At 45.3% G+C, this 15987-nt stretch overlaps 1 protein-coding gene across 3 annotated transcripts in view; it reads left to right on the top strand.

The window, feature by feature from the left end:
• The first annotated feature begins 15616 nt into the window (after window positions 1-15616).
• RFTN1 (raftlin, lipid raft linker 1) overlaps window positions 15617-15987 on the top strand; it is a 108182-nt gene continuing 107811 nt past the window's right edge. For 2 of the 3 annotated variants that reach the window (XM_073333543.2, XM_073333544.2), the window contains exon 1: window positions 15617-15761. In XM_073333543.2, coding sequence (XP_073189644.1) covers window positions 15755-15761 — 7 coding nt within the window. In that variant the 5' untranslated portion in view covers window positions 15617-15754. The remainder of the gene's footprint in view (window positions 15762-15987) is intronic. The other variant, XM_073333546.2, reaches the window with a different exon arrangement.

Raw genomic sequence — 15987 nt, forward strand, 5'->3', positions numbered from 1 at the left:
CATGTCATTCGACCAGTCAGGGAGACTCTGCCCTTCTGGGACCTTCTCTGAGCCCTTGGTACCAGGTATTTCTGGACACAGAACTTGCTTATATATGCCAGATGTGTTCATCATAAGATCATTTAATGCTCTGCCAGATGTGGCTGGGTTTAGCTTAAATAAGGTATTTTATGTAAGTGCCACCTAGTGGCACACAGTAGAATACAGGTTTCAGAGTAGCAACTGTGTTTGCCCTGGTCTACACTAGGACTTTAGGTCGAATTTAGCAGCATTAAATCAATGTAAACCTGCACCCGTCCACACAATGAAGCCCTTTATTTCGACTTAAAGGGCTCTTAAAATCGAGTTCCTTACTCCACCCCTGACAAGTGGATTAGCGCTTAAATCGACGTTGCCGGCTCGAATTTGGGGTACTGTGGACACAATTCGATGGTATTGGCCTCCGGGAGCTATCCCAGAGTGCTCCATTGTGACCGCTCTGGACAGCACTCTCAACTCAGATGCACTGGCCAGGTAGACAGGAAAAGAACCGCGAACTTTTAAATCTCATTTCCTGTTTGGCCAGCGTGGCAAGCTGCAGGTGACCATGCAGAGCTCATCAGCACAGGTGACCATGATGGAGTCCCAGAATCGCAAAAGAGCTCCAGCATGGACCAAACGGGAGGTACGGGATCTGATCGCTGTTTGGGGAGAGGAATCCGTGCTATCAGAACTCCGTTCCAGTTTTCAAAATGCCAAAACCTTTGTCAAAATCTCCCAGGGCATGAAGGACAGAGGCCATAACAGGGACCCGAAGCAGTGCCGCGTGAAACTGAAGGAGCTGAGGCAAGCCTACCAGAAAACCAGAGAGGCGAACGGCCGCTCCGGGTCAGAGCCCCAAACATGCCGCTTCTATGATGAGCTGCATGCCATTTTAGGGGGTTCAGCCACCAGTACCCCAGCCGTGTTGTTTGACTCCTTCAATGGAGATGGAGGCAATACGGAAGCAGATTTGGGGGACGATGATGATGATGATGATGATTGATGATGAGGTTGTAGATAGCTCACAGCAAGCAAGTGGAGAAACCGGTTTTCCCGACAGCCAGGAACTGTTTCTCACCCTGGACCTGGAGCCAGTACCCCCCAAACCCACCCAAGGCTGCCTCCTGGACCCAGCAGGCGGAGAAGGGACCTCTGGTGAGTGTACCTTTTAAAATACTATACATGGTTTAAAAGCAAGCATGTGAAAGGATTACTTTGCCCTGGCATTCGTGGTTCTCCTAGATGTAGTCCTAAAGCCTTTGCAAAAGGTTTCTGGGGAGGGCAGCCTTATTGTGTCCTTAATGGTAGGACACTTTACCACTCCAGGCCAGTAACACGTACTCGGGAATCGTTGTAGAACAAAGCATTGCAGTGTATGTTTGCTGGCATTCAAACAACATCCGTTCTTTATCTCTCTGTGTTATCCTCAGGAGAGTGAGATATAATTCATGGTCACCTGGTTGAAATAGAGTGCTTTTCTTCAGGGGACAGTCAGAGGAGCCCATTCCTGCTGGGCTGTTTGCCTGTGGCTAAACAGAAATGTTCCCCACTGTTAGCCACAGGGAGGGGGGAGAGTTGAGGGGGTAGCCACGCGGTGGGGGGAGGCAAAATGCGACCTTGTAACGAAAGCACATGCGCTATGTATGTAATGTTAACAGCAAGGATTACCCTGAAAGAGTGTAGCCACTGATTTATAAAATGTGTCTTTTTAAATACCGCTGTCCCTTTTTTTTCTCCACCAGCTGCATGTGTTTCAATGATCACAGGATCTTCTCCTTCCCAAAGGCTAGTGAAGCTTAGAAAGAAAAAAAAAACGCACTCGCGATGAAATGTTCTCCGAGCTCATGCTGTCCTCCCACACTGACAGAGCACAGACGAATGCGTGGAGGCAAATAATGTCAGAGTGCAGGAAAGCACAAAATGACCGGGAGGAGAGGTGGTGGGCTGAAGAGAGTAAGTGGCGGGCTGAAGAGAGGGCTGAAGCTCAAATGTGGCGGCAGCGTGATGAGAGGAGGCAGGATTCAATGCTGAGGCTGTTGGCGGACCAAACCAGTATGCTCCAGTGTATGGCTGAGCTGCAGCAAAGGCAGCTGGAGCACAGACTGCCATTGCAGCCCCTGAGTAACCAACCGCCCTCCTCCCCAAGTTCCATAGCCTCCACACCCAGACGCCCAAGAACGCGGTGGGGGGCCCTCTGGCCAACCAGCCATCCCACCACAGAGGATTGCCCAAAAAAAAGAAGGCTGTCATTCAATAAATTTTAAAGTTGTAAACTTTTAAAGTGCTGTGCTTAAAGTGCTGTGTGGCATTTTCCTTCCCTCCTCCACCACCCCTCCTGGGCTACCTTGGTAGTCATTCCCCTATTTGTGTGATGAATGAATAAAGAATGCATGAATGTGAAGCAACAATGACTTTATTGCCTCTGCAAGCGGTGATTGACAGGAGGAGGGGCTGGTGGTTAGCTTACAGGGAAGTAGAGTGAACCAAGGGGCTGGGGGTTTCATCAAGGAGAAACAAACAGAACTTCCACACTGTAGCCTGGCCAGTCATGAAACTGGTTTTCAAAGCTTCTCTGATGCGTATCGTGCCCTCCTGTGCTCTTCTAACCGCCCTGGTGTCTGGCTGCGCGTAATCAGCAGCCAGGCGATTTGCCTCAACCTCCCACCCTGCCATAAACGTCTCCCCCTTACTCTCACAGATATTGTGGAGCACACAGCAAGCAGTAATAACAGTGGGAATATTGGTTTCGCTGAGGTCTAAGCAAGTCAGTAAACTGCGCCAGCGCGCCTTTAAACGTCCAAATGCACATTCTACCACCATTCTGCACTTGCTCAGCCTGTAGTTGAACAGCTCCTGACTACTGTCCAGGCTGCCTGTGTACGGCTTCATGAGCCATGGCATTAAGGGTTAGGCTGGGTCCCCAAGGATACATATAGGCATTTCAACATCCCCAACAGTTATTTTCTGGTCTAGGAATAAAGTCCCTTCCTGCAGCTTTTGAAACAGACCAGAGTTCCTGAAGATGCGAGCGTCATGTACCTTTCCCGGCCATCCCACGTTGATGTTGGTGAAACGTCCCTTGTGATCCACCAGAGCTTGCAGCACTATCGAAAAGTACCCCTTGCGGTTTATGTACTCGGCGGCTTGGTGCTCCGGTGCCAAGATAGGGATATGGGTTCCGTCTATGGCCCCACCACAGTTAGGGAATCCCATTGCAGCAAAGCCATCCACTATGACCTGCACATTTCCCAGGGTCACTACCCTTGATATCAGCAGATCTTTGATTGCGTGGGCTACTTGCATCACAGCAGCCCCCACAGTAGATTTGCCCACTCCAAATTGATTCCCAACTGACCGGTAGCTGTCTGGCGTTGCAAGCTTCCACAGGGCTATCGCCACTCACTTCTCAACTGTGAGGGCTGCTCTCATCTTGGTATTCATGCGCTTCAGGGCAGGGGAAAGCAAGTTACAAAGTTCCATGGAAGTGCCCTTACGCATGCGAAAGTTTCGCAGCCACTGGGAATCGTCCCAGACCTGCAACACTATGCGGTCCCACCAGTCTGTGCTTGTTTCCCGAGCCCAGAATCGGCGTTCCACAGCATGAACCTGCCCCATTAGCACCATGATGCATGCACTGGCAGGGCCCATGCTTTCAGAGAAATCTGTGTCCATGTCCTGACCACTCACGTGACCGTGCTGACGTCGCCTCCTCGCCCGGTATCGCTTTGCCAGGCTCCGGTGCTGCATATACTGCTGGATAATGTGTGTGGTGTTTAATGTGCTCCTAATTGCCAAAGTGAGCTGAGCGGCCTCCATGCTTGCCTTGGTATGGCGTCTGCACAGAAAAAAGGCGCGGAACGATTGTCTGCCGTTGCTCTGACGGAGGGAGGGGCGACTGATGACACGGCTTACAGGGTTGGCTTCAGGGAGCTAAAATCAACAAAGGGGGTGTCTTTACATCAAGGAGTATTTCAGGCAGGACTTCACGGAGGGTTCCAATAAGAAATGGTGCACCTAAGTTATTGTTCTTATTGGAACAAGGAGGTTAGCCTGGCCTCTGATTGATACATGGCTAGATTTACCTCGCTGCACCTTCTCTGTGGGTGACTGCAGTGTGACCTAGAGGAATGAGTCCCCTAGACAGGGGAGGGGGGGAAGCAAATGAGTACAAAACAAATCTGGTCTATTTCTTGTTTTGATCCACTCCATCTATCTTTTACATCTTTGGCTGGCAGCAGACGGTGCAGAAGGACTACATGCCATCCACATCTCATAGCTGCTCGGCAGAAGATGGTACAGTACGACTGCTAGCCATCCTCATCTCTTGCCTGCCAGGCAGAAGATGGTACAGTACGACTGCTAGCAATCCTCATCTCTTGCCTGCCTGGCAGAAGATGGTACAGTACGACTGCTAGCAATCCGTATCGCCTGCCTGCTCACCATAAGACGGTTCAATAGGACTGACTGCAGGACTAAAGAGAATGACCTGGTCAAGTCACTCCAAATTTAGTCCCTGCGCCCATGTCTGTCCAGGCGCTCCCAGCCGACGTGGCCAGGAGCACCTCGGACATGACTATGACGGCTACCAGTCGTACTGTACCGTCTGCTGCCACAAGGCAAGGGGTTGCTGCTACTGTGAAGCAATGCCGTACCGCGTCTGCCAGCACCCAGGAGTCATAGGGTGACGGTTACCTGAGCGGGCTCCATGCTTGTCATGGTATGGCGTCTGCACAGGTAACTCAGGAAAAAAGGCGCAAAACGATTGTCTGCCCTTGCTTTCACGGAGGGAGGGAGGGAACGGGGGCCTGACGATATGTACCCAGAACCACCCGCGACAATGTTTTAGCCCCATCAGGCATTGGGATCTCAACCCAGAATTCCAATGGGCAGCGGAGACTGCGGGAACTGTGGGATAGCTACCCACAGTGCAACGCTCCGGAAGTCTACTCTAGCCTCGGTACTGTGGAAGCGCTCCGCCGAGTTAATGCACTTAATGCACTTAGAGCATTTTCTGTGAGGACACACACACTCGAATATATAAAACCGATTTCTAAAAAACCGACTTCTATAAATTCGACCTTATTCCGTAGTGTAGACATACCCTTAATCTGTATCCACAAAAAGAAAAGGAGTACTTGTGGCACCTTAGAGACTAACACATTTATTTGAGTATAATACAGTTTAGCATTCTATTACATTTGGCAACCTGTTCTTTGTACTGTTCTATGAAGACTGTGTTCCTAGTGGCCATAACCTCAGCCAGAAAATTAGGAGAGGTTTGGTTCCTTACAACAGGACCACCATATATTGTATTCCACAAGGACAAAGTGTGTTTAAAACCTCACACAAAATTTTTACCCAAAGTAGTTTCTGACTTACATCTTAACCAGCTGATCCACCAACTTGCATTCTTTCCCAAGCCTCACATCACCTGGGGAAAGGCTTAACTCCACATATTGGACATTTATCAGTTATCTTTCCTGCTATCGGAACAGAACAAAACTGTTTTAGGTACTCTCCTAGATTGTTCCCAGCATTTGCCAACAGAATGAAGGGTCAGCCTATCTCTACCCAAAGACTATTAAAATGGGTCTTGGACTATATTGAAAGCCATGCTACACAGAGGCCTATTTAGACTCACTTGAGCTCATTAAGATCCATTGTACCAGAGCTCAAGAAAGAACGGTTACTTACCCTACAATAACTGTAGTTCTTTGAGATATTATCTACATATATTCTATGATCCATGCTCCTTCCCCACTATTGCAGAATCCCTGCCAATTTGGATTCAACATGAATGAAGGAACTGGAGAATGGTTGCAGCCACCCTGTTTTTTTTATGCCCTCTGCTATGGGGCACCAGAGGACATAGCAAGCTTGGCCCCAATGGAAAGTGCTGTTCAGAAAGATTCTAGTCTCATGGGAATGGGGTGCATGTGCATCCAAAGTGGAATATATGTGGACAAAATATCTCAAAGAATCCTGGTTACTGTAGGGTATGTAACCATTTTTTAATCTATACACAAAGTACTTCACCCAACCAGGCATCACATCTTCCACATAGTTTTCTGAGTTGCTGTGAGAGCATATTGCAACCTTGAGGTATTAGAATAATAGTTTCATGACTTCCTTTGGTAGGGGCCATGATGAAATTTAATAATCAGCCAGCAGATGGGGCTTTAAGCTAACAAAAACCTAATATCTGTTATCCTACTAGGACTCTAGGGTGACTGCCTTTCATAATGTGAATCCTGCAGCACAGCGTGCTGCAAATCTTGAGCTAGTCTGACTCATTTTATTAAAAGTAAGAAATATCAGTTTAGCTATGTGAAGTAAGTTGTCTTTCATTACCGTTCCTAGGGTACAAATGACTACACCACAATAAGAAAAGGAGTACTTGTGGCACCTTAGAGACTAACCAATTTATTTGAGCATGAGCTTTCGTGAGCTACAGCTCACTTCATCGGATGCATACTGTGGAAACGGCAGAAGACATTATATACACAGAGACCATGAAACAATACCTCCTCCCACCCCACTCTCCTGCTGGTAATAGCTTATCTAAAGTGATCATCAAGTTGGGCCATTTCCAGCACAAATCCAGGTTTTCTCACCCTCCGCCCCGCACACACAAACTCACTCTCCTGCTGGTAATAGCCCATCCAAAGTGACCACTCTCTTTAAAATGTGTATGATAATCAAGGTGGGCCATTTCCAGCACAAATCCAGGTTTTCTCACCCTCCGCCCCGCACACACAAACTCACTCTCCTGCTGGTAATAGCTCATCCAAAGCGACCGCTCTCCCTACAATGTGCATGATAATCAAGGTGGGCCATTTCCAGCACAAATCCAAGTTTAACCAGAACGTCGGGGGGGGGGGGGTGTAGAAAAAAACAAGGGGAAATAGGCTACCTTGCATAATGACTTAGCCACTCCCAGTCTCTATTTAAGCCTAAATTAATAGTATCCAATTTGCAAATGAATTCCAATTCAGCAGTTTCTCGCTGGAGTCTGGATTTGAAGTTTTTTTGTTGTAAGATATTGTAATTCACCACAATAGTTATCTTTAGCAATGTAAGCTGAAAGGCATTGTTTCCTCCTTTACCAGGTGGAGTTAGGATTTAAATGGATTAGAATGTTGTTCGACTCTTCAGAATTTTTGCCAATTCCTCTGTTCCGTTCATATGAGCAGGTAGGAGTCTGACACTGACATTTGCCCACTCATTTAAAATACAATCAGTTGTTGCTAAGTGTGCCAGATATAGGGCCTAATATTGAGAAGTGCTAAGTCTTTGCAACTAAAGCCAATGGGAGCTGCAGATGTGCAGCATCTTGCAAGATCAGTCCCCTGTGCCCTGACTTGATTGTTTGGGGGATTTCCCAGCTGAGGATCAGGGACTTTTCAGTGTTTCAGCTTCCATGGCTGATTCTACAGTAGAAAATTTCTTCTGAAATGTTCTCATTCTGGAATTAACATTGTCCAATGACAAAGTCCATTTCTTAGAAAAATTATTATGTAGTTATTTGTAAATAACTTTGACCATGTAAGCTTCAAAAAAAATTCTTAAGGTTCATTTATATACAAATGTATACCTTGCTGATTATGAATTTAAATGTGCACCATTCACAGTAAGCAAAAATACAGCCGTCTTGCTAATCCACACGTCTGATACCACACAAGATATCAGCAGTTTCTTTCCATTTCTTAGTAAATACTTAATGCCAGTGTTTCTTCCTTGTCCTCGAGAGCCAGCCAGTGTGGCTGCCATGTGTGGTAGAGGAGTGTGAATTCTGAATGCTCCCGCAGCGCGCTCTCCCACAAGCAGATCCTTAGCTAGAGCTGGCCAGAGGATGACAATTCCATTTCACAGCAACTTTTGCGGTGTTGGAATTTGCAATTCACATTGGAACAAAAACCTTTCAAACATCTTTGCAAAAAACAGAATTGTGTCAAAATATCGATTTTTGTTTGAAATCTGAGCTTTTGATGGGGGAAGAGGCATGTGCGTGTCTCTGTCCATCGACCCCCATCTGGGTGGCTAGAGCACTTGTGGGAGACCCAGGTTTGAGTCTCTGTTCTAAATCCAGGCAGAACAGGGAGTTGAACTTGTCTCCCACATCTCAGGCCAGTGTCCTAATCATAGGCATGTCTCTCTCTTCTTCCCATCCTTCATCTCTCTCCCTCCACCCCCACATTTGTTGAAATTTGTCAAAACGGATGTTTCCTTTTGGCTTGACAATTCTTTTTGTCAGAAATGTTCCATCCAGCTCTGTCTTTAACCTTGTGGAGTGCACTCTGTGTGCAGGGGAAAGAATGACCCCAAACGCTTTTGTGTACATAGCGGAAATCTGAATAGACAGTAGGGCTACTACCTAGCCCTATAATTTTGCCTGTATTATCCAAGTGCATTTTAGGCACTTCACAGACATAACAGTTCAGTTATGGCAACAGGGACTGAAATTCTCACAAGCTTAAAAACAGATCAAACAAAATCAATTACAGTGCTAAGGGCAAACTTCTTCCCAAGTCCTATATCCTTTTAAGGAGGAGCCAAAAATATAGCCCATGGCACTCATCATGTTAGGGGAACAGACATTCTAGAGATTTGTAGCAGGAGAGACACTTAGACGAGCTGTACCATTTGTGTCCCCAGCCCCACAGAGCAAAGGTAGAGTGCAGAAGTGTGAACAGTAACTTACAGTAGAAACCCATCCGTTAAGGGCTTTGGAAGTCAAAACTAAAATATTCAATACATTCATATGCCAAAAAGCAGCCAAATGCAGAAAGTAAAGCTGCAGCTATGTAGAATCCATTTTTGCCATTTCCAGAAGAGTGGAAATGTACAATATGTCTGTTCCAAAACTAAGTAAAAGTACACAGCTTCATCTCAAATCTGTAGATTGCTTCTAATTCTATTGAAAATATTTCCTTTTTTTCTTTACATTTCTAAAACATACAGAAAATCTGTTCTGTATTGTTGTTCCATGTGCCTTCAGATAGAAATTAATCACTTTAAAAACTGAGGTCACAGCCATCCTGAACTATTTTACTACAGAGAATATACAGTATTTCTATCCGTCTTGGGATTTATACTGCTTCCTATTACTGTAGTATCTGTAGATTTTTATATCTCCCTATAAAATCAGTTGCAATAGAATCATAGAACAGGAAGGGACCTCGGGAGGTCATCTAGTCCAATCCCCTGCACTCAAGGCAGGACTAAGTATTATCTGGACCATCCCTAACAGGTGTTTGTCCAACCTGCTCTTAAAAATCCCAATGATGGAGATTCCACAACCTCCCTAGGCAATTTATTCCAGTGCTTAACCACTCTGACAGTTAGGAAGTTTTTCCTAATGTCCAACCTAAATTGCCCTTGCTGCAATTTAAACCCATTGCTTCTTGTCCTATTCTGAGAGGTTAGTGAAGTTCCTTCTGGACTTCATATAATCCCTTGCACTTCTTTTTTAAGACTCTGCTGGGGGTGGGAGTTTTGTTTTGGTGTTTAAAAGACTTTTAATTTGTTGCTGACTGCAGCTGGTGTTTGCCATCTGTACTGGACAGTCTCCTTAAGGAGTTGCCCACATGCACTGTTTATGTACTGCTTTAATTATATTTATTTAGAAACAGATATAAAGTGGTGCAACCCCTTAGTGTGAATACAGTTATACAAGTATATAAGTGCTTATATCGCTGTAGCTTATTCCCCATAAATTCACAGAAATAAGCTGTAGCTTTGTAAGCACCTGTATACTGATAAACTCTGTCTCCCCTAGTAAGCTATACCATTTTAACCAAGAATGGGACCTCATCATGTTAGGCACTGCACAAACACAGAGTTGTAGATGGTCCCAGTCCCAAAGAATTTACAATCTAAATAGACAAGGTAGACATAGTGTGGGAATAGGGTATAATATACACATGGCACAAAATCTGTGCGTAAACATCTTAATATTTTATCCTGCTATGATATAAACAATCTGAAGCTTATTGCCAGCTTTTTCCATTTGTGTGTTCTGAGCAGAAGCAGTGCAAAGAATGGAGTCAGACATTTTTAATTGTGGTAGTTCAGAGGTTCATCACACCCTGGAGCTATTTTTTTAGTGATTCTTTCTCTAGTCTCTAAGACTCATGGTACTTACTTTTTACTTCTGAATTTATTTTCAGTCCATGGGGTCTTCCTCCCCCCCCCATCCTTATCTAGAATTTTTCACTATTTTCAGGTCCCTCAGTCTAAGCAACTCCTCTCATCAGGAGCCTGCAATGCATTTTAGCATCACTTTCTTTTTTTTTTGTAAGATTGGACAGCCTCCTCCAAGAAATCTAGTTCTTTCTTATTTAAATGACTATACTTGTCATTTCAACAAATTCAGAAACTGTCAGAAATACCGTCTGGACTTAATTAGGGCTAGAAGTTCCGTTTGCTGCTGGCTTTCTTTGGAAATATCCTACTTTAGGAATCCCTGATGGGTCTTTGGCCTCGGAAGACTTATGCAGTCACTAAGTAGGGCCCCTGTCCACATATCCCCCCCAGCTTACTAGTTACAACACTGTAGACCAGGGGTAGGCAACCTATGGCACATGTGCCAAAGGCGGCACGCAAGCTGATTTTCAGTGGCACTCACACTGCCCGGGTCCTGGCCACCGGTCCGGGGGGCTCTGCATTTTAATTTAATTTTAAATGATGCTTCTTAAACATTTTAAAAACCTTATTTACTTTTACATAAAACAATAGTTTAGTTATATATTAAAGACTTATAGAAGGAGACCTTCTAAAAACATTAAAATGTATTACTGGCATGCAAAACCTTAAATTAGAGTGAATAAATGAAGACTCCGCACACCACTTCTGAAAGGTTGCCGACCCCTGCTGTAGACCCACTTACAGAGGGACAGAAAGAGTCCTGGGCATCTTCATTTGCACAGGATTTCACAATTTGAAGAAGAATTTATTTTTAGATATCATGAGCATTAAAATGTTGTTGATTATTGAACCAAGACTATGAAAATTATAAATCTGGTGCATAAAATAGAACTGATATGTTACCAATTTTGTTCATGGCTTTCTGGGACCCTCAATGTTCACTTCCTGATGCAGCCTTTCTAACACACCTCGGAGAGCACAGAACTCAGGGCCTCTGGTCTCCAGCAGAGCTGTTGCTTCACATCAATGTCGGGGAGCTGAGAGCAGTTTGTCTGTCAAACTTTCCAGATTCATTTGGAAGGAAGATGCGTATCAGTCCTGATGGACAATACAAGTGATGTTTTATTTAAATAGATGGTGTGGAGCATGCTCCTCTCCCCTATGTCAGGAAACTCTCAAGTTCTGGGACTTCTGCATAGCCCACTCAATACTCCTAGAAGCTTCCTACTTCCCTGGATCTCAAAACAAGCTAGCTTACCACCTCAGCAGAGCCTTTCACAATCACAAGTGGTTGTTTGCCCACATGTGGTGAACAACATTTTCCAATGGTGGGGTGTTCCCCAGAATGACTTGTTCACCACAAAGAGCAAAAGGAAGTGCCTACAGTTCTGCTCTTTCCTGAATCAGTCTGGGCTCACTTGCAGATACATTTCTCCTTCTGTGGAAGGACCACCTATTCTACGTGTTTCCACCTATCCTGCTCATTCACAAAGTCCTTCTCAAGATCTGGAGGGATGGAACCTCAGTGATGCTGGTGGAGTTATCAATGGACACCCCAATCACCCTACCTTTAGTTCCAGATCCAATCACCCAGCATCACGGCCGGCTCCAGCATCCCAATCTCGAATCTCTCCAGCTCACGGCTTGGAAGCTGCATGGTTAAATCTGATAGAGATCAAATGCTCAGCTCCTGTTAGGGAGGTTCTCCTTGGCAGTAGGAAATCATCCATCAGGACTACCTATTTAGCCAGGTGGAAGAGATTCTCAATCTGGTGTTTGCAAAGCTGTACCTCTCAGATGCAATCATCAGTACCCTTTATCTTGGACTACCTGCTACATTCACCTCTCGTAGATAAAGGTGCACCTGGCCCCCATTTTGGCATTCCACCCAGGAGAGGCAGGCCGCTCGGTCTTCACTAACCCAATGATGTGGCATTTTCTTAAAGGACTGGATAGGTTATACCCACAGGTTCAGCAACCGACCTCGGCTTGGGACCTTAATCTGGTGCTTTCAAGGCTGAGGCCTCCTTTCAAGCCCTTAGCAACATGTTTAGTGCTCTACCTGTCATGGAAGCTGGCTTTCCTGGTCGCTATAACTTCAGCTAGAAGGGTGTCCGAGCTCAAGGCCCCTCACATCTGAATATCCTTATACCATCTTTTACAAGGATAAGGTGCAGCTTTGGCCACACCTGACCTTTCTCCCTAAGGTCGTCTCACATTTTCACACCAACCAAGACATTTTTCTCCCAGTTCTTTTTCCTGAAGCCCCACGCTAACAGCTGGGAGTAGAAGCTCCGCTCTCTGGATGCTCGGCAGGCATTGGCTTTTTATATTGAAAGAACAAAGCAGTTTCATAAATTGACTCAGCTGTTTGTCGCGGTGGCAGACAGGATGAAGGGCCTTCCCAGTGTCCTCCCAAAGGATGTAATTGTGGATCATGTCCTTTATCCGAGCATGCTACAATCTTGCAAAGATACCTGCCCCTGCGCTGACGGCACATTCCACTAGAGCACAGGCCTCTTCAGCCGTTTTCCTGGCCCAGGTCCCAATCCTGGAGATCTGTAGAGTGGCAATGTGGTCCTTGGTCCACACTTTCACTTCTTATGCCGTTACCCAGCATGCCAGGGATGATGCAGCATTCGGCAGAGTGCTGCTTCAGTCAGCATTTCCATGAACTCCAACCCTGCCGTCTAGGTAAGGCTTGGGAGTCACTTACTTGGAATCGACATGAGCAAGCACTGGAAGAATAACTCGATTAATAAGACTGGGACTTTTCAGCTTGGAAAAGAGATGACTAAGGTGGGATATGATAGAAGTCTCTAAAATCATGACTGGTGTGGAGAAAATAAATAGGGAAGTGTTATTTACTCCTTCTTGTAACACAAGAACTAGGGGTCACCAAATGAAATTAATAGGCAGCAGGTTTAAAACAAATAAAAGGAAGTATTTTGTCACACAACAACTCCTTGCCAGAGGATTTTGTGAAGGCCAAGACTATAAGAGGGTTCAAAAAAGAACTAGATAAGTTCATGGAGGATAGGTCCATCAATAGCTATTAGCCAGGATGGGCAGGGTTGGTGTCCCTAGCCTCTGTTTACCAGAAGCTGGGAATGGGTGACAGGGGATGATTACCTGTTCTGTTCATTCTGTGTGGGGCATCTGGCATTGGTTGCTGTTGGAAGACAGGATACTGGGCTAGATGGACTTTGGTCTGACTCAGTGTGGCTGGTTTTATGTCACATCATAGAATGAAATGTATGTGTGTAGGAGGTGAATTGCCACACATTGTCATTATGAATGATGTGACCACTTATGAAATGTTAGGGAGAGGTGTGTGGATTGTCACACATTGTAGTTGTGAATGACATGACTGTTGATGAAGTAAGGGTGGAGGGCGGGTGGGAAGAACTGTGCATTTACATTTATGGCTTGATGTAGAAAAATGCATTGAGTAAAAGTACTTGCTTACTACTTCCCAGTTACCCCTTATCATATTTACCTTTTTATTATTTGAAATACAAATTATATGATGTGATGCAGTGATGGCAACAACATTTCTTAATAAATTAAAAATCTTTATTTTTGAACATATATTAGAAAAGTGCAATATTAAACCATTGTCAGGCAGGCCAGCTACCATTAGCACAGCAATGCAGCAGTAATAAATCAACACCAAACTTTTAACAAAAATAAAGTTCATGTACAATGCAACCAGTTCCAAACAATAAGTCCCTACTGTTGCACGTCCCCTGGCCTCCCATTCTCCTTTCACATTTAGTGTGCACTTGGTGCTGCATCAGGGGGTGGCACTGTTCACATGAGTGCAGGCCTGCAAGGGAGGGGCGGGTGGGGGGTCAGCATAGGGCAGATTTGCCCTGGCTAGCTGCTGTTCAAGTCCCAATTGCATGGGCCTGCCAATCATGGAATTGTCCAAAGTGGTCTGCAGCACATGGTACTATAGAGGGGATTCAGGATGTGGTGCAAGTGTAGCAGGAGCCTGTACGCTGATGGCCATAAGCCTAAGCAATTTGGGTTTTTTCATACTGTGACAGTTTCACCAAGCATCAGATTTCTCTTTTGAGGGAAACGTTGCTCTCAGTCCTCTTGCCCACTTACAAGATGGGCTTTACTTGAGGTCCTAAATTGGTTCTAGACTCACCTCCATGGGGCAGTGTTTTTGTTCTCTGTTTGCATACCACCTAGCAGAGTGGTTCTCAAACTAGGGCCGCCGCTTGTTCAGGGAAAGCTCCTGGCGGGCTGCGGGAAGGGCGGCCAGCACGTCCCTCGGCCTGCGCCGCTTCCTGCAGCCCCCATTGGCCTGGAGCAGCTAACCGCAGCCAGTGGGAGCCGCGATTGGCCGAACCTGCTGACGCGGCAGGTAAACAAACTGGCCTGGCCCACCAGGGGCTTTCCCTGAATAAGCGTTGGTCCTAGTTTGAGAACCATTGACCTAGCACAATGGAGTCCTGGTCCATGACTAGGGTTCCTAGGACCTACAGCAGCTTTAGGTCAGTTTTGCCTAGCAAAGTGGTTTTCAAACTAAGGCTGTATACCTCTGGTAGGTCACAGAGCACTTTCAGGTGCATAGTTGTTTCTGGCACAAAGCTTGAAGCCTCTGTCTTTTGTTCATTGTAACTCAGTCCAGGACTCTTTCTAGCATCTCCAGAGACTTTTGTGAAAAAATTGGAATGTCTTTGCATGGGATTGTTGATGTTGACATTGATTTCCATAGGGCCAGAAGTGCAAAGGCAGGTTAAAGCAGTTCATTAGCTCAGTACTCGGAAGGAGCTGAGCCAGTGAGGCTAGACAGCTTAGTTCTAATGTTAGTCCTCAGTTTTCAAAGTAGCTGGCCGCTCCTAGTAAAAAAATTTTTTATGTATAGTGGCTGGCAAAACTATGGTCTGGTCTATAGGCTTGTAAAAGATGACCCAGAGGAAATTTTAAAAGAAATTAGAAAACAGGTTTTTTTTTTCCTTTTCTCAAGTAAAAATTGCTTCATGGCAGGAACAGAGTCCAGCAGTGTATTCTGGACTCATTTTGATTGGTTTACTTCTCTTTTTGGCTGAAGTCCCTTCTTATGACAGAGGAAGTATTTGCATAGCAATAGCCCCTAATCGCTTTGAAGCAAGGTATTCTTCAAGTTCAATCTGTGATGTGTAGTTCACCAATCATGTGGCATCCGCAACCACTGCCTCGCATCCAGGACCTGGGTTCTGGAGCCATTCATGACCTGACTTGCTTATTATGCTACTGGGAAAGCTGTACTTTCTCTCCTTGCCCACAGATTTAGTGCTTCTTCCCCATATGCTTTAACACCAGTATCAGAAAAACAGCGTAATTACATGGCCCCCTGATGTGACTGCATGCTGCTTTCTCACACAGTCAGAAAGCCAGACAAGCCATTGAGGGTGGGGGGGGGAATGATGAGGTACAGAAAGAGGGGGAGAGAGAGGAAAAACACTGCAAATAATAAAAGGAAAACTCCAAGGAAAGAGCGAGAATAAGGAAGGATAGAGGAGAAGAAGAGAAGAAGAAAGAGAAGAGGGACTGAAAGACAAGGTAAAGCTATTGGAAAACTTACACAAAAATGTACGGTAGGTGATTGCTTTATAGTTAAGAATAGGTAAGAAGCATTTTATACGATTGATGTTGTCTTTAATCTTCTGTTTCTCCCTCTACTTTAATCTTTTCTCTATTTTGTGTGTCTTCTTTACCCAATATAATTTAGAATAATATTTTATGTTTACATCTCACACTGTTTTACCGTTAATTAGCCAACTCTGTGGGCTGTGCATTGAGAACTCGTATGTGGTATAAAAG

The sequence above is a fragment of the Lepidochelys kempii genome, chromosome 2 (genome assembly GCF_965140285.1).
Source record: "Lepidochelys kempii isolate rLepKem1 chromosome 2, rLepKem1.hap1, whole genome shotgun sequence".
NCBI lineage: Eukaryota > Metazoa > Chordata > Testudines > Cheloniidae > Lepidochelys > Lepidochelys kempii.